General features: G+C 46.3%; 1 protein-coding gene across 6 annotated transcripts in view; it reads right to left on the reverse strand.

Annotated features, from left to right (window-relative positions):
- Positions 1-16,941: 16,941 nt before the first annotated feature.
- TMEM131 (transmembrane protein 131) overlaps positions 16,942-21,104 on the reverse strand; it is a 240,839-nt gene continuing 236,676 nt past the window's right edge. For 4 of the 6 annotated variants that reach the window (XM_032255357.1, XM_032255360.1, XM_032255359.1 and 1 more), the window contains 4 exons: positions 20,910-21,006; positions 19,971-20,068; positions 19,209-19,369; positions 16,942-17,995 (listed from right to left, as the gene is read on the reverse strand). In XM_032255357.1, the coding sequence (XP_032111248.1) occupies positions 17,711-17,995; positions 19,209-19,369; positions 19,971-20,068; positions 20,910-21,006 (641 nt within the window). In that variant the 3' untranslated portion in view covers positions 16,942-17,710. The remainder of the gene's footprint in view (positions 17,996-19,208; positions 19,370-19,970; positions 20,069-20,909; positions 21,007-21,104) is intronic. The other 2 variants (XM_032255358.1, XR_004261859.1) reach the window with 2 other exon arrangements.

The following is a 21,104-nucleotide window of genomic DNA, read 5'->3' on the forward strand; positions in this document are numbered from 1 at the left end:
CTCCAGGGTTTCTACCGTTGCTCTGCCTCCTCTCTGGGCCTCCGCATTCACTGCTGCCGCTACCTGGAAAACTCCCCATCTCCACTCACTGATGTCCGCTGGGAAAGCTCCCCATCTCCACTCACTGATGTCCGCTGGGAAAGCTCGCGTCCCCACTCACTGATGTCCGCTGGGAAAGCTCCCCATCTCCACTCACTGATGTCCGCTAAGAAAGCTCCCCATCTCCACTCACTGATGTCCGCTGGGAAAGCTCCCCGTCCCCACTCACTGATGTCTGCTAGGAAAGCTCCCGTCCCCACTCACTGATGTCCGCTAGGAAAGCTCCCCATCTCCACTCACTGATGCACACTAGGAAAGCTTGTGCTGAGTTAATCCGATTTCCCTTGGGGAAAGTTAGTTAATTTCTGTTTTTTTTGATGGGCTGGCAGGAAAGGTCAATACAAGACAAGGAATTAGAAAACCTTAAAGGCACTGGGAGCTAGGGAGAGTCCTACGAAGTAAGGAGAGAAGATTTCTCCCTACCTCTGCCTTTGGAGCCTGAGTGAGGGAGTAGGTGGCTCTAGCTTTGGCCAGCCCAACCCCCTCCATGAATTCTCAGTGGCTGGAGCCAAGGGTATTTCTGTGCTCAGTGCCCTCCCTGTTAGGGCTCTTTCCTGCCTGTGAACTTTCCCTGAGCCTGAATCAGCCTATGGCACCTGATCCCTGGTAAACACCAGGTTTTGGGGGGTGGGGGTCAGCCCTGGAGAGGAAGCTGTGAGCTGCAGGCTAGGGGCTGATGTCACCTTTGCAGAAGTGTCTGTGACTCCCTCTACCCGGAACTTGGAGGCCCCAAGGGCTGATGTGGCTCACGTGGGGCTTGCTGGGAAACAGTGACAGGGAGGGAAGCCCCTGGTGCGGGTAGCACCCTGCTAAGCCTGCTGGCATTCAGGAGGCAGGGGTGGGGGGTGGTCACTGGGACCCCTGGCAGCCAGCATTGTACCCCCTGCCCCTCTTGGCCTTTCCCCCCAACTCCATCTCCCCACCCTCTTCACTCCCTTAGCCAGGTGGCTCTGTTGAGTCCTCTTTGGCTTGGAGCTTGCCCCATCTCTTTCTGTGCCTCTCACTGAGAGCCCCTCCCTGAGAGCCCCTCCCTGCCTCCGGCCCCACTGTGGCTCTGTCTGTCATGTCCCTTCTTCTGTCTGCTGGCGCCTCTACTGCCCGGCCCACCCCACAATCTGGAGGAGAGCTGGGTTCTGCACTCCCAGGGTCCCCCCAGCAGGGTTCCTATCTCTTGGGTTCAGCTTCTTTTGACACCAGCTGCGCTGGGAGGGGAGGCCCAGCTAGGATGAGGGTGGGGATAACTGGGGCCAGGTGTTGAGCCTGTCTGGCCTTCCACGGGGCCAGTGGTGGGAGCATCAAGCTCCAGATCCCAGCGGGCTCCACTGTGTGGGCCCTTCGGCCACCACCTGTCCCGCCCTGCCCCTTGCCTTTACACTTTTGGGCCCTGAGAACTTCACACTGGTCTCTGCTGCTTCTAGGGTGTCATCTCACCACTGCAGGGCTGCGGCCTCCTTCTCACTAATAGTGAACCGTCCTAGGCTCTGTGCACAAGGCCTGATTATGCAGCCATTTGCCAGGCTGGGGTGGGGCATGGCTTCAGAGACCGGGGCGGCTCCGCTGTTGTGTAGCACTAGGGATATTTGTTCTTGGCAATAGGACATGCTGGGGACAAAGCATGTGGGACCTGGGGGCCCCAGGAGGATTTTGGTTTTACTCTGAGTGAGGTGGGCACCGCTGGGGCTGAGTGTGGACAGGGCTGTGAGCACACGCCAGTCCTGCCCGCCCTGGCCCTGAGTGATGCCTGCTGCATGGCGGCCCTGGTGTCAGCTGAGCCCAGGTGACACATTTGGAGATTTTTAAGTGCCAGCAACTTTGTCACAGTGAGAGCGCAGGGCCCTGAGTCTCCATTGGGCCCTATGGGATTGCGCCAAAGCTATGGAGACAGCCCCTACCCCAGTGCCCCCGGGCAGCCTTCCAAGCCAGAGGGTAGAATTTGAAGTTCACAGGAGAGCTTGGAGTGCAGGGTATTGGACAAAGGCCTGGAGGGAGGACCACCCTCAGCCCAGTCTCCCTGGGGATGGAGGAGAGTGTCTGAGGGACACAGTTTCTGATCACTGCTTGCACACCTCCTGTGATGGGCAGCTCATTCATTACCCCTCAAGGCAGCCTGGGCTGATGAGTGAGTTACAATTCTTAGAAAGGTTTTCCAACTGCTGACACCAAGCTGGACCCCCATTCCCTTCACGGTTCCAAGACCACGCAGAGCACACTTCTTCCTCCAAATATATCACTTCTCCTGTATTGATCGTTGCCTATTCCAGACGAATGTGTCTTGAGGGACGCAGGCTGAGAGTGATCACCACTGGCATGCGGGCAGCCCGCTGGGCCCTGGAGGTCCAGAGACGCTCCTGACCCAGCTGAGAGGGGCCAATCTGGTGGGCTTCCTGTGGGAGGGCACGCCTTAGCCGAGTTCTGAAGGGTGAGTGACATTTGGTTGGGGATGAGGTGAGGGAAGTATCCCAGGGAGCGGGAACAGCGTGTAGAGTGAGAGAACGTCCTTTTGGAAACAGAGAGGTTTTGGGTGGTTGGAGGCCGAGTTTGGAAATCGGAGGAAAATGGGAGGCCTGGTGCGGTGATCAAGGTGGGAGGCGAGTGACATCTTCTTTTGTTTCTTATTTCCTGACTGCTTGGCCAGGAAGCAACGAACCTCCCCATTTACCAGGTCCATGGCTTCCCAGCATTGGGTTTTACCATCTTAAAAACGTTTTTGAATTTTCAGTGGGAAAAATATCTCATTGTGTAAATGAAGACAAATTAGCATTTCTCTTGTGAGTGGTGAGGTTGGCTGGACAGATGCCACCTCTTGCTGTGAGCTTCTCACACCTCATGCCCAGCACAGAGCTCACTGCTTCTCAGGCCGCATCCTCTGCTCTGAGCAAAGGCGTGGGCTGCCCTCTGGCCACGTGGGTGAGGATGTTGTGAATCAGTTTCCTGTTCTGCTTCCACTCACCTTTTGTTCCTTCAGGGTTTCCACTTTCTCTCTTCTCTGTTGGAGGCCGGGGTCCCATGTGCCTATAGCTTTGTCCTTGTCTGGGGTAGCTCTGAGCTCAAATTAGTGGGCTGTGAAACCCCAGGAAGGTATCTGTGGGAGGCAACTCTGATGTGGTGGGTGCCTTGAACGCACAACTTCCTGTTTAATTCTTAAAACATCTGCCTGGGGTGGAAACTGTTAAGCCCATTTTACAGTTGGGGAAACCAAGGCTCCGAGGACTTGTTACAACCCAGCATCCCCACTATCCCATGGCCAATATGTAAGAGGCGACTCTATTGGCAGCTTTTCTGGGCTTCATTTAACAAACTCCTCTTTAGACATGAAGGTTCTGTTTGATTAATGTTCTAGAGGAGAGGGGCTGCTAGCTGCCCATCTTGAGGTGAAACCCTTGGTCCCACCCTGCCCAATCAAGGCATGGAAGCCCTGTTTTTCATCTAGGAAGGGGCTGTGGTGTTTGGCTCAGCACCAACCTTATACTTCAGGGAGAGAAATGGGAAACAAAAAAAAAGGGAGAAGAAAGGACATACATTCGTCCTCCTGAGAACCAAACGCCTGAGTTAGGCCTTGGTTCTGGCTCCGTGGCTGCCACTGAAATCCCGTCTGGTCTTATGAAGTCCCTCCCACCTCTGGCTCTCCACTTTCCCTTCGTGGAGTTTTTATTCTAGCGACGGTACTTTTCACATCTGAGCTCCTGGTTCTTTTTTTTAATATCTGCTTGCTTTTGTCTCGTAGTCTCCTTTTTTTGTTTTTCTTTTTTGTGAGATGGAGTTTCACTCTTGTTGCCCAGACTGGAGTGCAATGGCGCAACCTCAGCTCACTGCAACCTCTGCCTCCTGGGTTCAAGTGATTCTCCTGCCTCAACCCCCCGAGTAGCTGGGATTACAGGCATGTGCTGCCATGCCCAGCTAATATTGTATTTTTAGTAGAGACAGGGTCTCTCCATGTCGGTCAGGCTGGTCTCGAACTCTCGACCTCAGGTGATCTGTCCCCCTTGGCCTCTCAAAGTGCTGGGATTACAGGTGTGAGCCACCACACTCAGCAGTTGGCCTTTTTTTCCCCCCCTGAAACGGAGTCTCACTCTCTCCCCCAGGCTGGAGTGCAATGGCACACTCTTGGCTCACTGCAACCTCCACCTCCCGAGTTCAAGCGATTCCTCTGCCTTAGTCTCTGGAGTAACTGGGATTACAGGCACCCGCCAACATGCCCAGCTCATTTTTGTGTTTTTAGTAGAGACAGGTTTCACCATGTTGGCCAGGCTGGTCTTAGACTCCTAACCTCAGGTGATCCACCCGCCTTAGCCTCTTTAGGTGTTGGGATTACAGCCGAGCCACTGGACCTGGCCTCCTGTTCTTGTTTATGGCTGTTATTCCCTTCTTTATCTCTTTGAGTTTTTAATACTTGTTGTAAAGTCCTTTTAAGGTTATTTTCTATTTCCTCAGATGTAAATTCTTCCATTTGGGGACTTTGTGAAAATTTCATGAAGTGGATGAAGTGGTTGTGAGTCCATTGTCTCTTCAGAATATTTCTTGCATGTGTACCTGGTCAGGGCCGTACATGAGAGCCTGTGCTCTTGGCTTCATAGATTAGGGGGCCCTGCACTGGTACTAGTCTCCTAATGGGTAGGTGAGGGGCTTCAACCCTTGTCTTCAGGCACCTCTGCAGTGGTGTCTTGTGCCCTTGGTGTTTTCCTGTCATTGCTAAGTGTTTGAAGAATGGTTTCTGTGTGTACTTGGTCTGCCATCTTGAGTGAAAGTCCAATTTCGCCATCTGTAAACATTTCACAGATGTGGCACTGAGTTCAGGGTGGTGGCCTGACTTGGCCCGGTGCATACATCTAGGAGGGAGAATTTGAACTCAGCAAAAACCTATTTGCTCCCTGTTCCTCTGCAGGCCCCAGCCCGGCGCTCCCCTCAGCTGTGACTCATTGCTAGCTCTGCCTTCCCTGACTGTCTTCCTCAGTGAGCTGGGAGAAGGGCCTCTACCCTGTAGACACCCTAAACAAACTCAAAACTTAGTCCTGGCAGAAGATGTGAAACAAAACAAAACAAAACCAAACCCAAATCTGGCAGGTTAACTCCGTATATTGATAAGGCCCAGGACTCTGCAGTCTGGCTGTGTGACCCCAGGTAGGTTACTTAACTTCAGGGAGCCTCAGTTTTCTCTTCTGTGACATGGTGACAGTAATTGTATTTACCTTTCTGGGTAGTGGTATGAAGTGAAAAATATGTATTAGTCTAGCACATAGCAGCTGCTCAATAAATATTACTTCCTTCCATGGAGGAAAGCAAACTGGGGATGCGGCCAGGGGAATGTGATAGCTGATTCATTAAATTCCTGAAAGGTTTCATGGGCCAGAGGGAGGAGAAGTTCTCCATGGTCTGAAAAAGAGAACAGGGAATACAGAGAAGGCGACACAGCTTCTAAGTCTGTTCACTGGGGGAAAGAATACTCCCTTCAGCAAAATGGTGCCAGGACCAAACAAAAAGTCAGTCCTCTACTTCACACATATTTAAAAACTAACTAAAATGGATCAATGACCTAAATATTAAATATAAGAGCCCAAACCATAAAACTCTTAAGAAAACAAAGGAGTAAATATTCTTGGATTTGGCAGTGAATTCTTAGGGTTGACACTCAAAGCACAAGCAACAAAAGAAAATAGATAAACTGAACTTGATTAATATAAAAACCTTTAATTTTTTAAATTTTTTTTTTTTTTTTTTGAGACGGAGTTTCGCTCTTGTTACCCAGGCTGGAGTGCAATGGCGCGATCTCGGCTCACCGCAACCTCCGCCTCCTGGGTTCAGGCAATTCTCCTGCCTCAGCCTCCTGAGTAGCTAGGATTACAGGCAAGTGCCACCATGCCCAGCTAATTTTTTGTATTTTTAGTAGAGACGGGGTTTCACCATGTTGACCAGGATGGTCTCGATCTCTTGACCTCGTGATCCACCCGCCTCGGCCTCCCAAAGTGCTGGGATTACAGGCTTGAGCCACCGCGCCCGGCCTTAAATTTTTATTTATTTTATTGTCTTTTTTTGAGACGGAGTCTCGCTGTGTCGCCCAGGCTGTGGTGCAGTATTGCAATCTTGGCTCACTGCAACCTCTGCCTCCCAGGCTCAAGCACTTCTCCTGCCTCAGCCTCTTGAGATTGCAGGAGCCTGGAATTGCAGCAACCCACCACCATGCCCAGCTAATTTTGTATTTTTAGTAGAGACGAGGTTTCACCATGTTGGCCAGGCTGGTCTTGAACACCTGACTTCAGGTGATCTGCCTGCCTCGGCCTCCCAAAGTGCTGGGATTACAGGCATGAACCACTGTGCCTCACCAAAGAACCTTTTAATTTTTAAATTAAAGGACGTAATCAAATGTAGCCCACAGAATGGAAAAAAATGTTTGCAGATCATTTATCTGATAAGGATTTAATGTGTAGAATGTATAAAGAATTCCTACAATCCGACAACAAAAAGATATTCAACCCAATTAACTGGGCAAAAGACTTGAACAGACATTTCTCCAAAGAAGCTATACAAATGGTCAACAAATATGCAATGACGCTCAATCTCACTAATCACAAAAGAAATGAAAACTGCAGTGACAAGCCACAGCTCACAGCTCCTAGGATGGCTGTGTGTACACTCACCGAAACTGTGGCTGCTGAGGATGTGGCAAAATTGGAACCCTTATATATTGCGGGTGGGGATGTGAGATGGTGCAGCCTCTGTGGAAAGCAGTTTGATGTTTCCCCACAAAGCTAAACATGGGCTGACATCTGACCTGGCAGTTCCACTTTTAAGTATATAACCCAACAAATTGAAAACAAGGTCTCAGATAATTGCAAACCAATGTTCATTGCAGCATCATTCACAATAGCCAAAAGGTTGAAACAACCCGTATATCCATCAAATGATGAATGGATAAACAAAATGAGGCGCATACATTCTATGCAACATTATCTATTGAAAAAAGAGGGAAACTGCTGCCTGCTACAACAGGGAGGAAACTTAAAAGTATGCTAGTGAAAGAAGCCAGGCACAAAAGGACAAATATTGCATTATTCCACTTACAGGAAATATCTAGAACAGGCACATTCATAGAGACAGGAAGCACACAGAGGTTGCAGGGAGCTGGGGAGAGTAGGCAATGAGGAATCATTGGTTGATGTTTACAGCGTTTCTGTGGGGATGATGGAAAAATTTTGGAAATAGATAGAGGTGATGGTTGCACAACACTGTGAATGTAATTGATGACACTGAATTGTGCACCTAAAAAGAGTTAAAATGACAAATATTGTTAAATATGTTTTACGACAATTTTTAAAACCACCACCACCGCAAAATATACAGTTACTCTCTGTAAGTCCACTGAGGGTTCAGATACAGCGGAAGGCCTCTTGCTCAAGCACATCCAATGTTGCTTATCTTTGCAACAATTTATAGACCTGTGTTTTTAAGTTTTGGCTTCAGCAAGGAGGGGAACCGAACTTTCAGAGGAGGGCTTGGCAGATTTTGCTGCTGACATACTGGGACAGGAGTGGCCTGGTGGTTGAAGAGAGGCTGCCAGCGCCTTGATCTTGGTTTTTCCAGCCTCCAGAGCTGGGAGCAATACATTTCTGTTGCTGATGAATTACTCAGTCTAAGGCATTTTGTTAAAGCAGCACACACAGACTAAGACACAACAGCACAAACAACAAAAGAAATCAATGGAGAAGGTGGACTCCATGAAAGTGAATCTTCGTGTACAAGAAAACTGTATCAAGCAATTGAAAAGAGAACTCACAGAATGGGCCTGACTACTTGCAAATCATATATCAGATAAGAATCTAACATCCAAAATATAGAAATACCTTTTTATAAATCAATAATAAAAAGATAATCTAAGTAAAAAAAACGAATAAAGGATTTGAACAAACATTTCTTTAAGACATACAAATGACTAATGACCACACGAAAAGATTCTCAACATTATTAATCATTAGGGAAATGAATGAGATAGCACTTCCAAAAGTAAAAAAAAAAAAAAGATAAAGGAAAAATGGGCAAAAACAACTGTGGGAGAGGATGTGGAGAAATCAGCTCCCTCATGCATTGCTGGTGGGGATGTTACAAAGTGCAGCTGCTTTGTAAAACAGTTTGGCAGTTCTTTAAAAATTTAAACATAGATGAACCATCTGACCCAGCAATTCTACTCCTAGGTAATACTCAAGAGAATGGAAAGCACATGTTCACACAAAAACTTGTACATGAATGCATTATGTATATGGTAGCGTTATTCATAGCAGCCAAAAAGTAGAAGTAACTCAAATGTCCATGAATGGATGAGTAGATAAATGTGTGGTCTGCATATACAAGAAAGCCTTATTCACCATAAGAAGGAATGTGCTGATACATGCTACGACAGCCACTAACCTCAAAGACATTACCTGGGTGAAAGAATCCAGACACAGAATGCCACATATTGTGTGATTCTGTTTATATGAAATGTCAAGTATGGGCAAATCCAGACAGACAGAAGGTAGATAGTGGCTGCCAGGGGCTGGGAAAAGAACGGTGGGTAGTGACTGCTCATGGGTATGGAAGTTGTTTTTGGAGGTGAGGGAGGTGGCAGTGTTGATGAAATGTTCTGGAATGAGAGAGTGGTGATGGTTGCCTAGCATCGTGAATATACTGAAAAGCAATGAGTTGTATACTCTAAAATAGTCAAAATGCATTTTATTTGATGTGAATTTTATCTCAGTATGAAAAAATCCTGCTGTCAGAAGAGTGTCTATTGGACCTGGCCTGTATTGGCACGAGGGCTTTGTTCTTTGGCTGTTGAAGATGGCTGCTTCGTAGTGTTGAAGGCTCTGGACAGGGCGTGTCTGCCAACTCTAATGCAGACACTTGCCAGGAACTAATGACTGTTAGTCCTTGTAATGCATCCTGAAGCCAAGTCCCTACATTTTAAAACCCCAGTGTGGGAAACACTGAGGGTGAAATTTTCCAAGCAATGGGTGGCCCGTACCTAATCCACAAGGAGAGAGTGATACAGCGATAGGCCTGTGGCTGCTCCGCCTGACTCTCCACATCTGTGTGGTGGAAAGGAATCTCACCTGGGGCCATGTTTCTTACCTTTTGAAAGTTTATTAGCACATGGCAATGGCTGTGTTAGGATATTTATTTGGAATGATGATGGGGCTAAACCCAGCTCAGTGATGGGTGGGGAAGACCAGTTCCTTATAATCCATGTATTGGTACAGTATTTATAATAAATGATTAAAAACCTTAATCCACTTGGCATAAAGCAGGTTTCTTTGATCAAGAAGAGGCTCAATTTTTTTAAAAGAAGTCATGGCTCTTTCTTCTTGCTGTAATTTCGTATTGGTCTGATTTTCATCAGGTGAGGAGGAAACAGGCTGGTGGACATGAATAGTCAGTTCTTCCCCGCCTGCTATGGGCTGGGCTAGTGAACTGCAGGGGTGTTCTCCTTGGAGCAGAAGAACCAGGGTCTTTCTCATGTATGATGCTGCTAGACTGACCCCTGGTGGCCTCTGTGCTGTGACTGCTGCGTGAAGCCCAGTGTGGGTTCTGGGCCATCCCCTCTGTCCCTGTTCACTGCCATATGCCAGCTGGGCGGGGTTCCCTCCCACTCAGGATGTTCTCAAGAGGGTGCCCACCCAGCATGCATTCTCCAAGGTTTATGCCATCTCTAAAAGACACTGGATTCTAATTGTATAAAACATACAGCACCATAGCACTGTAAGGCCAAATTTTAGTCTATACATAGCTTCCCATAACATTGCTCCTGAGAGCAGAGCCACAGGCTTCCCCTCCTGTGGGAGGTCATGAGCCTTGGGGTGATCACCGATCTCATGTGCTCTCCTTAGGTCCATGATGGTTTAGTCTGGAAGTGCATTTGTGCACTGGTGATGGCTCGGCCAGTCACCAACAGCCAGAAAACAAAGCCCTTGTGCCAGTACAGGCCAGGTCCCTCTGGAGTATTGCTTATAGTGGATGTGACACTTCCCATTTTTTAAAAAAGGGGTGGACTAATAGCATGCACAGTGCCCTGCCTGTGTGTGGAAGGAGGGGGATGGGAACGCTTTTCCCAAAAGGACATTCATTGAGCAGGGACAAGGGGATAACAGCAATGGGTCTTTCCAGGCAGCAGCAGGTCCTGCTGGCCCTGGAGTTCTAGGTGGGCGATGCACTGTCAGGGGTCAGGTCTGTGAACGTTGCTGGGACCATGCATTCTGGAGAAGTGGGAAGCGGAGTGAGGGCAAAATAATTAAGTTGCAGAAGGATCCTGAATGCATGAGAACTTGCAGCCCCTCACGGCTTAACTGGAAAAGGAGTTGGTGCTTTGGGAGGAATGGTCCAAATCAGTCCCTCGAAGAACCTCGTCCCTGGACTTCCTGCCGCAGGTGTGCTGAGAGTGAGGACTGAGGCAAACAGCAGCCCTAGGCTAAAGGTGGACCCAGTGGTGAGGGTGGGACGGGTGAGGGCGTTGGAGGAGGGACCCCAGGCAGTGGCAAGAGCACAGGAGCTACCAGGTCGGTGGCCTCTTGCCCCCTGTCAAAATGCGTTCCATCCCTATCAGGAAGTTTCCATTCCTAGGGGCTTAACACTCAAAATGTCTTTGGAATAATTTACCACAGTAACAGGTAAGAATAGGAAGTGCTACCTTTTACTTATTTGGCCTCATTGTCACAGCATCTTCCTGATATGATGTTTGCTCTGCATTGGGGAAACTGAGGCTCTGAGAGGAGCAGAGTGTGCCCAAGGGCAAGATCAGTAAATAGCAGAGCCAGGACTGGAACCCAGGCCACACACACCCACATCCCTTCCCCCACGTGTACACCCAAATTGTCAAGGCCCTTCCCGGAAGAGAAGCAGCAACGCACGGCACTTAAAGCAGCTGGGCTTGTTGCTCCCTGCAGCCAGGGGGACCCACAAAACAGTGAGCCGGGGCATCTCAGAGGACGGTGTTAGGAAGTAGCAATTGTAGGGTGTGGGCGTTGGTTATTAGCTGATTTGGGCGGTGGGTCTATGGAGTCAGGGGTTTGCTCTAGAGTGGAGGCGGCTCGAGAGTGTCTATTGAACACAGTCTATAGTTACACCAGAGTTAACGGTTTTTTCCTCTCTGTTGTAAAGCAAGTTGTTGAACCTCATGATGTAAGAAATGTGCAGTAGCATCTAAAACTCTGGACAGGAGATACTAGCCAACCATTTATAGGCAATTATGAGAAACGCAATGACTATTAGTCCTTGTAACAGGTCTGCAACAAGGGGCTGGAGTGCCTCCAGGTAATGGGAGCATTCCGGAAGCCCGCTGGGTTGGCTTTAAAGGTCAGGGCTTTTTAACAGTCACAAACTGTCCGGTTCCCCTGTGGTGTTTTTCTAGGTATAAAAAAAGGAGTATTTGCCATAGCATGACCTGTCCCTTTGCTGGCTAAGAGGAAAATAAAGCTTATATGATTGTCCTTGATAATCTAAATAATGGACTTAGTAGGTTTGACTTTCAGAGAAGGGTGGTCTTGTTTATAGCTTTAGCTAAAATTACCAACTAATTTTGAACCCTCTCTCTAGTTGTTTTATTCTCTTGGTGGGAACTGCAGTTTGCAGAGTATACACAAAGAGCATATCAGTGATCGCTACTGGAAGGTTTTGGAATCATCTGTGGTAATTTTACTTTGGATTGTTGGGTATTCTTTTAAAGAACAGATCACTGGAGACGTGGTTGTTGTAAATATCTGAACATATTTAACTGTTCTGAATATACATGATAAGTGTGTGGCAGAGCAGTATAAGCCTGACATGGACTAATAATGTAGATTCCTGCTGAGGCACAGATTGTATGGGGAGCATAGTATTATACTAGGAATACATTTCGTGTCTTCGTGTGCCTTTTGTACAGAAGCTGTAGATCATGTAGAGGCGGGTGTGTTTTCAATATACAGTTCATGTTTATGTTGAGATAAAGCTGGAAACAAAATGTAATCATGTAGAATCTAAGATGGGATGAAGCTTCAAACTGTATGCAGTGGCATGTTATGAATTCACAAGGAGGCAACGTGGGACCAGAGGTGGCTGATCTTACAATGCTAATGGTAATCTCTTAAGATGTAGAATTTTGGAGGTTTCTGAGAGGTATGCTAATTTTAAAAAAATTCCATTAGTTCTGCTTTTCTAGAGGACTGGAGAAAACGAGGCTCTGGATTAAAGGCACAACTTCAGTGTTTCTTAATAACACTATGTCTTAGTCCCTTGGTGTTGCTGTAAAGGAACAGCTGAGGCTGGATAATGTGTAAAGAGGTTTATTTGGCTCGGGGTTCTGCAGGCTGTACAGGAAGCACGGTGCAGCACCTGCTTCTGCTGAGGGTCTCAGGCTGTGTGCACTCCTGGTGGAGGCGAAGGGAGCGCTGTGCAGATCACACGGTGAGAAAGGAAGAGAGAGGTGGGGGAAGATGCCAAGCTCTTTTCAACAACTAGTTCCTATGGGAACTAAGGGTGAGCATTCACTCCCATGAGAATGGCACCAAGCCATTCATGAGGGCTCCACCCCACTGACCAACCCACCTTCTACACTGGGGATATTTCAACAAGAGACTCAGCAGAGCCAAACAAACCACAGCATTGGTCTAGAAAAAGGAGTATCTCTGTCATTAGAGGTTAACGGAAATTTTCCAGGTTGGAAACAAAATGGAGCACTTTTTGTCACTCTCTGGTAGGGAAATTTTCAATCCACAGTGAATATAAACAAACAATAACCAGAATGCATTTATAATCCATGGCAGAAGGCATCTGTATGAAGTCCACTTGGAGGTGTCTGAAGGGGCTTCAGGGCTCTCTAGTTCCTGCTCATGTCTATATTTAAATGTTTTATCAGGATTTTGTTCACAGGGGGACATTTTGTAACCATTATTGGCAATATCTCTAAATTTACCTGGCTTAATATTGTTGCCAATTTATCTTTACAGGTATCTAATTATGGGTAATAGCATAAAGAATTTTTGTTAGACTCCACTATAACCTTTTTTGATGACATCAGCTGGCCCTCCTAAGATGTAATGGACATCATAACTTTCCTTATTTTCTTTTTCCAAATCAGGGGCTTGTTCTGATGCTAATAGCAGCCTCTCTGAATTTCTCAAGCCCTGTGAGATCACAGGAGTGTTTCTATAACCTGATCTTGTTTCCTTAGCATAGTGGTCAGCCCAAACATTGCCATTAGAATCTGAGTCTTTGTATCTGAATGACCTTTTCTTGTTGCTATAGCTAACAGAGCAAAGCATCTAAAATGTCTTTGTCACCTAGCTTCTATAGGTATTTGTCAGGGTTAGAAGCCTGTTTCTGAAGCATTCAAATTTTGTGGACTAGCCCAAAACACATTTATTTATACTATCAGTATAAACATTTGTTCTTTTATTTTTTCCAACCTGCCCATGTGGTAGCAAATGTTTCAGTCATCTGAGATGACTTAATTCCTGGGATTGGTCTATATTTTAAGGGTGAATTTAACTCTGTGGTAGCATTTTGAAATAGAAACAAGTTTGGACAAGGCTACTCAAAGGCATATCTAAGAAAATTTCTAAAGGGTATGTATTTTTTACATTGAGAGTTAATAATTTGGTGACAATCTTTCTTCAAATTCAGCATAACTTAACTAAATCAATTTACATGTGTGAAAATAAGTAATTCAAAACCAAAGCTGTTGGAACTTTATTTAGAGCCTTAAAGGAATGTGATTGTAAGGACTGAGTCATGTAACAGGCACCTGTAACCTGTTTCTCTGATTATAGATTATCCTTTTTCTTTACCTACGTTGTTTTGTAAAATGTTATAGGACTCATGGGCAGCAGCGAAGACCCCTTCCCCCCTAACTGTTGATCATCATTATAGATTAATTTCTCTCTTTCTTCTCTTACACAAGGACCTCACAACTAGTACACTGCCTAAATCACAATGTTAAATACAGTCTCTTCACTTGGAAAGGAAAAGCATCAAGCTGTAGCTAATCAAATTGCTGTAACTCATAATCCAGACTCGTGTGGAAAATGCCGTGATTCCACTAATCTGTTTTCTGCCTGTATTAAAGAGACCTTAATTTTTAGCTTGCGAACACTGACCCCATTCCTTTGGAGTCCGTGTTGTCCAGATGGCTACCCTCGGCTTTGTCCTGGAAAACAGTCTTCCAAACGAAATTCTGATCCTTTAAATTATTTTAGGTTTGTCACAGGAAAAATCCAAATTCTAATTTCACTCCTTTAATACACGGTTTAGGTAAAAATCATTTTTAAAACATTATATCTTTATTTGTATGTACTTATATAAACATATAAAATACCTGGGCATAGTGGCTTATCTCTGTAATTTCAGCACTTTGGGAGGCTGAGGCAGGAGGATTGCTTGTGCTCAGGATTTTGAGACCAGACTGGGCAATAAAGCAAGACCTTGTGCCTACAAAAAATAAAAAAAAAAATGGCTGGATGTAGTGGTCTGTGTCTGTAGTTCCAGCTACTTGGGAGGCTGAGGTGGGAGAATTGCTTGGGCCCAGGAGTTCAAGGCTGCAGGAAGCCTGTGATTGTGCCACTGCACTTCAGCCTAGGTAACAGAGCAAGAACCTGTCTCAAAATAAATATAGACATCTATTATCATTTCATGTAAATACAATTCTTTATACATAACCTTTACTTTTAAATTCAACCTTGGCCTAGTACAAAGCAGACTATCAAGCTAAGAAGCGTTCATTGTAAACAGAGTTGTGTCAAATCTTCTGATTTGGTCAGTATGTTGCCACTCAAATACCTACCCTTTAGAGTTATTTGGAAAGCACAAGTAACAGAACAGACCCTTGTTTGTATCTTCTCCCCTTCTCAAGCACATAGTGTTTCTCTCAAGCCTGCTAGTGAGGCTCATGGAGTGAAATTAGAACTTAAAAAAGGAGTTTGGTTGGGGGTGGGGGTGCTTGGGAGATTGTTCTGATGAAGCAAGTTTAGGATCGATCCCTGAAATACTCTGAGGGGAAATCTGCCAATACGCTTTTTCTTTTCTTTTTCTTTCTTTTTTTTTTTTTTTTTTTTGAGATGAAGTCTTGCTCTGGTGGGCTGGAATGCAGTGGCACAATCTCAGCCAACTGGAACCTCCACCTCCTGGGTTCACGTAGTTCTCCTGCCTCAGCCTCCTGAGTAGCTGGGATTACAGGTGCACACCACCATGCCCAGCTAATTTTCATATCTTTAGTAGAGACGGGATTTCACCATGTTGGCCAGGGTAGTCTAGAACTCCTGACCTCAAATGATCTGCCCGCCTTGGCCTCCCAAAGTGTCGGGATTACAGGTGTGAGTCACTGCGCCCGGCCCTTCTTTCGTTTAAGTGAGGGTTTACGTGAAGCTTACCTGTATGCAGAGCTTTACATCTCATTATCTGCTTTGGTGTAGAAAGAGAATCCCAAGCCTTGAATTTGTCCCGATTGTGCAAGTGCATGTAGGAAACCCTGCTGCTCACACTGTACAAGGCCTGACATCAGCCTACACACCAAAGCCCCAGTTGCACAGGAAATCTGGTCCCGAGGAATAAATCGTAGGTTGTAAAAACAATGTGGTGTGTTCTACTGAGTTTTGGCATAAAGCAGAGAAAAGGTTAGATTCACAATCACATCAAACAACATTTCGACTAAATCTCCCACCTTCATGGGGATGGTTTCCATTTCATGATGTAACTGACCTCCAACAGAACATTTATGTGTGGCACCTTCTAGTTACCTAGCAAAAGGCTGGCTTCAACAGACTGGAAACAAAAGGATGAGAAAAGCAAGTTGTAGCAGGCAAGATTAAAGCAGCTGATGGGCTGTGGCATACTGAGACTCGCCTAGTGTCTGTGTGAACTCAGTGGGGACCACAGAGGAGTTGGAAGGGTCTTAAAATTGGAAAAGGATCAACACACTTCTAGTTAAAAGAAAAAAAAATTTGGATGTATAACCTGTACTATCACAAAAATTTGGATGTGTAACCTGTGCACCATCACACAGGTTGACTTCCATCCAGCCTGGCTTTGGGGTACAGCTGTATTAGCTGGGTAAACTTCTATAACATTCAATCCCAGTGGGTAAATAGCTGTTTCCAGTATCCCCAACCCCTATGCCATAGCCCAAGGCATCCCCCCGTTGTCTTCCCGCCATAGTTTAGAACTGAAAGGGGCATCGCAGGCTGTGGTGCTGCTGGTATGCTCCTGCAGGTGGCCCTCAGGGCCCTCCCCCAGGCCACCCCTGAGTCCCAGCTGTCTTCCCTCTGTGCCCCACTTCTCTCCTTCTCTGTCTGGCTTCCTCGCACCACACAACTTCCTCAGACTGAAGGATGGTAAAGGTTGGCCAGTGGTGAGTTGGACACAGACTGTTCCTGAGCATGCTGACTGTGACCAGAGGGAAGGCGGCACAGTGGGTGCCGAGTGAACCTGTGGTCAGCCTGACCGGGGGCCTCTGAGCCAGCACTGCTCAGCCAGGTTCCTCAAGTGTAATGGAGTAACCCAACATATACCAGAGTGTTAGCCAGGTACCTGACACAGAGTTAGTATTCAACAAATGGTAGCAATTACTGCTTTTTATGAGGCCTTTTAGGATAGTGGCAGAGGGAAAATGCTTACTGGATGAATCCAAACAGGCTTCCAAGTTGTTTTTGATCAAGGACTCTCCATGACTGCCATGGGAACATGCAGAACTCCATCAGACTGCAGGCGGCTCCAGCAATGAGAAAGCAAACCCCATCCTACCTGTCAAGCCCACAGAGTAAGGCAAGGATAAGATGGTTTACTTTGGTGTGAGAAAATCCTAATAAATACATCTTGTGTGTAAAAAAAAATCACAAAACAAGTCAAAGCTTTTGAAAAAAGCATCATTTATTTCAAAGTACAACACAAAGTTGTATTTTAAGAAATACACATTCAATCTTGTATCTCAAGACTTGGCTATGTGCATTTCGGTTTATCTTTAAAATAAGTTCAGGTATACAAATGTTACATACCTCAAGTACAAACAGCACAGAAAATGCATATGGTCTCAACTGAATGTTTTTACATTCATTCACTGTTCTTAAGTTGACTTACATTTCTGTAATCTGCTTTTAAACCAAGACAGCCTTACTTTAAAAAAATATTCTGTATTTTCAGCACGAAGTCCTCATACAGTTTTAAAATTAGATCTTGGCGCATAATATTGTGAAATTATTAAAAACCAAACTTGGTAATTTAACAAAATTGTCACATGCCAGGACTTCTGAATCAACTCAAATTATTTCCGTAGCTGTAATGTCAAATCTGTGTTCAGACAGATAAATAAAGCATGGGGGAAGACAGGTGGTGAAAACGCAGTAAGGGGAAAAGTTCTCAGATGTATAGGTCTTATTAGAGTTTGTGGCTGAGTCCAGACTTTTCTCTAAAAGCACAACAGCAAATCTCGTATTATCATAATTGCAAGAAAGATCTGAAAGAAGCAAGTGGTCTGAGCCTGCCCTGCTTGGGTCTGTTTTGCAAAGATGAGGAGGGTGGGGAGGGGGAGCTGCAGTAAGACCCTTAAAAAGGTGTCTCAGAAACTGGCAGATCATGATCGGGACAAGGGCCTACTATGTTGGTTTATTTCTTTTTGCCTAATTTAATTCTCATGAGGAAAGTGTGAATTAGACCAAGGGTCTGAGCTTCTTCTTCCGATTGTGGGGCTCCATATCCGCCAAGGGTTGTAGGTCTGTCCCAAGTCATCAGCTGGACTGGAGGTGGAGGGTACATGAGGAGCAGGGGAGTTTTCTGTGCCCATGAGGCCGATGCTTGCCAGCGTGTTTGCTGGAGTGGTGAAGGGAAGGGCGCTGCTAAGGTTGCTGGACCAAATGGAGTTGCTGAATGGAGTGGTGGACCACAGGCCGCTGGTGTTACCGAGGACCGACTGCGAGAAAACAGAAATCATCCAGCATTGAGCCTTGCAGGCAGAGGGTCAAGCGGATATGGGGTAAGAGGGTAAGGCTACAGAAAAGATGAGGCTGGGGTACACGTTCCTCTCATTTTATTTACTTTAGAACAAATGTTATATATATATTTTTGAGCAGATGGTTCTGATTTTTTTGAGACAGTGTCTTGCGCTATCACTCAGGCTGGAGTGCAGTGGTGTGATCATGGCTCACTGAAGCCTCAAACTCCTGGGCTCAAGCGATCTTCCCACCTCAGCCTCCCGAAGTGCTAGGACTAAAGGCATTAGCCACCGTGACAGCTGGCTGTGATATTTAAAAGAGAGTTGTATTGGAACACAGATGGCCCATCTGCCTGTGCACTATCTGTGGCTACTTGTGCACTGCAATGGCAGAGGTGAAGCATGGCCTTCAGAGCCTAAAATAGTTACTATCTGACTCTTTATAGAAAGTTTGCTGACTTCTCTTTTAAAGAGTGGTTAAGGTGGTTTTAAAACAGATGCCTGAATAATTACACATGAGGACAAACTTTGGAATCTATGTAGTTGAAATATCTATCACGAAACCCTGTGTGTCTAATTTGGTTTCACTGAGAACAAAGAGGCAAATGCAGTGGGGTCATATTTTTCTGCCACAATTTTGTGGAAGCCAAAACCGCTAATTAGTTTCCTTGGAAAGAATACTCTTTTGGAGTATTATCTTTGCAAGACTTTAGCCAAGAAGCAAACAAATGCACTCTAGAAAGTCTAAGCTAAGAGACAGGTGCTTCTCAGCAACAAAGTCAATGTAACATCCAGCTTGTTCCTGAGAGCCCAGTGACTGCATCGCACAGACGCTGAAGTCTTCCCTCAGCCATCTGAACCCGCCACAGGCCTATGGTCACCCATGTGGTCCATTTATAGGTTGGGAAGAGGCAGAAAATGCCCTTGATCTATTAGGAGGAACTCCAGAGACCAACCTCATAGCTGTTCAGTTGATCTTCCTGAAACTTCCTAACTGTAATGGCTCTGGAGGGCATTATTGGTCATTGTGACAGAATATGAAGACAAAGCAATGGAAACAATAAAAGTACTAACCCACCCCTCTGATGCTGCCATTTGTTGTTTGTAACTATGCCAGTGCCACCCATGTGACAGCAATGGCAGAGATGGTGGGTGAGTGGGCCAGGGCCAGGCCTTGGCCCCAAGTACTCACTGTGGCTGTGTGGGTCGGGGAGCCAGAACTGGCTGGCCAGGAGGGACCGGGGTCTGTCGCTGGCGAGTCCCAAAGGTATGAAGGGCCACTATTAAACTCGTTCCAGCTCCTCTGTGAGGCCTGATTGCACGATCGAGATAATCCAAGTTTGCTGAAAACTTCTGAAAATAAAGTAACAAGTTATCAAGTCCATATTTGGTTTTGCCATGATTTCTAGAGCAACATGGGGCCTCACTCAATGGTGTACCTCCCACCATGGCTCCTGGAGCCACCACACTCACTTCACCAGCCCACCACAGCCCAGAGGGAATAGGGGCAGGGAGGTCCTCCAGAGCTCAAGTGCACAGCGCACAATCTGATATGCCACCCATACTTATGCCACCGATGACATCCAAATGTAAACATTCCTCCCCTCACATGATAGCTAATGCAAAGCTTCCATGGTGACCTCTAGTTCTGGATAGCAAGAAGAGGACCCCTGGCATGCTCAGGGGTCCCATTTCAGAACAGAAGCCTTCTGTGAAGCCCTTCAATACCTGCTGTGAAAATTCACACCAATTAGCATATGTACACAGTGTCGAACTCGGTCCACTGCCCCTTTGGGCTGTCGGTGTGGGAGATGGAGGAGGGGAGGGGACCCTTCCCAGGGAGCTTCCTTCCACAGGGCTGCTGTGCTGTGTTCTCCAAGACACAAAACCATACCTCCTCTCCCTTCCTCTGTCCACAGGGTTATTAGTTACACGTCTAGAGTTAAACACTCACCACCAGTTAGATTAAAAGAATTTCCAAAGGCGGAGAATGAATTGAGGGGAGTGAAGTCAGGGCTGCTTGGGTTGCTGACGGGACTCCACAAACCCGAGCTAAACATTACAAGAGGAAAACGCAATACACAAAAATGTATGATGGTTAGTGAAAACGGATCCATAGTGCACAGCTTCACAAACAGGAGACATTGCTCAACTGGGGGTACTCAAATATTAAAAACAAAGACAAAAGGAGGAGCTGAACAATGGCTGCTTACCACAGGATTAAGCCAGAGTGAGCCTCAGAGCTCTGGATGCCCTATCACTAGCTCACAGCCTGGTTCTAAGCAAGTGTTTTGCAGAGAAACGTTTTTTTCCTTTGGTTTGCTTTTTGATAATGGAAGATTTATTTAAAAACTACTTTAAATCTAGGACTGATTTCCTATTACTGCCAAGGAGGTAAATTGGGGCTCAATTGTTATTTATCTGGGAAAGTCAACCAAGGTGACTTCTGTGGGTCACTACACCAGCTAGATAAAAAAAAAAAAAAAAACCCTCTGGTTCAAGAAAGGGGCGTGGCCAGTGATTTACTATAAATTGTCTGTATTCACTCCACATTTCCTTCCTCCCAAACAACTTTTGCTCTTCTACTCTAACGACCAGATCACATCCTCTCTTCCCACAGACCAGGAGATGGAGGAGAGAGAGGTTTAATGTGTGTCTGCCAGGCTGAGACAGGTGTGGGCTCCCCCTCTCTCTATCTGGTCTCCCCCGGGGAAGGCACAGCAGCTGGCTTTCTGCTTCTACCCAGCAGACACCGTTTCTTAGAGGCACTAGACCACTTCTGACAAATGCCTCCTTGTAAATTAGGATAAAAATGCCCTGAAACCCATTTATGGATAAAAGGCGCTAATCCGACTTGAGAAGCAGCCTTCTTTCTAGTGGTGGCCTACTGTACCTGTCTGAGCCATCGCTGTCAACAGGAGCGTGTGAAATGCCGAGGCTGCTGGAGAAACCTGTTTTGTTTGAAGAAACTTTAGCAAAGCCATTCCCACCTGCAACAATGGATGCTGAATCAATAGAAGGCACATCAGAACAGAGGTCATTCCACCAGGCCTGGTGCCTGATGTGGAAGGTCTCTGAAGCAAAGGCA

Source organism: Sapajus apella, unplaced genomic scaffold (assembly GCF_009761245.1).
Source record: "Sapajus apella isolate SASKATOON/1434 unplaced genomic scaffold, GSC_monkey_1.0 scaffold89, whole genome shotgun sequence".
In the NCBI taxonomy this organism is placed as follows: domain Eukaryota; kingdom Metazoa; phylum Chordata; class Mammalia; order Primates; family Cebidae; genus Sapajus; species Sapajus apella.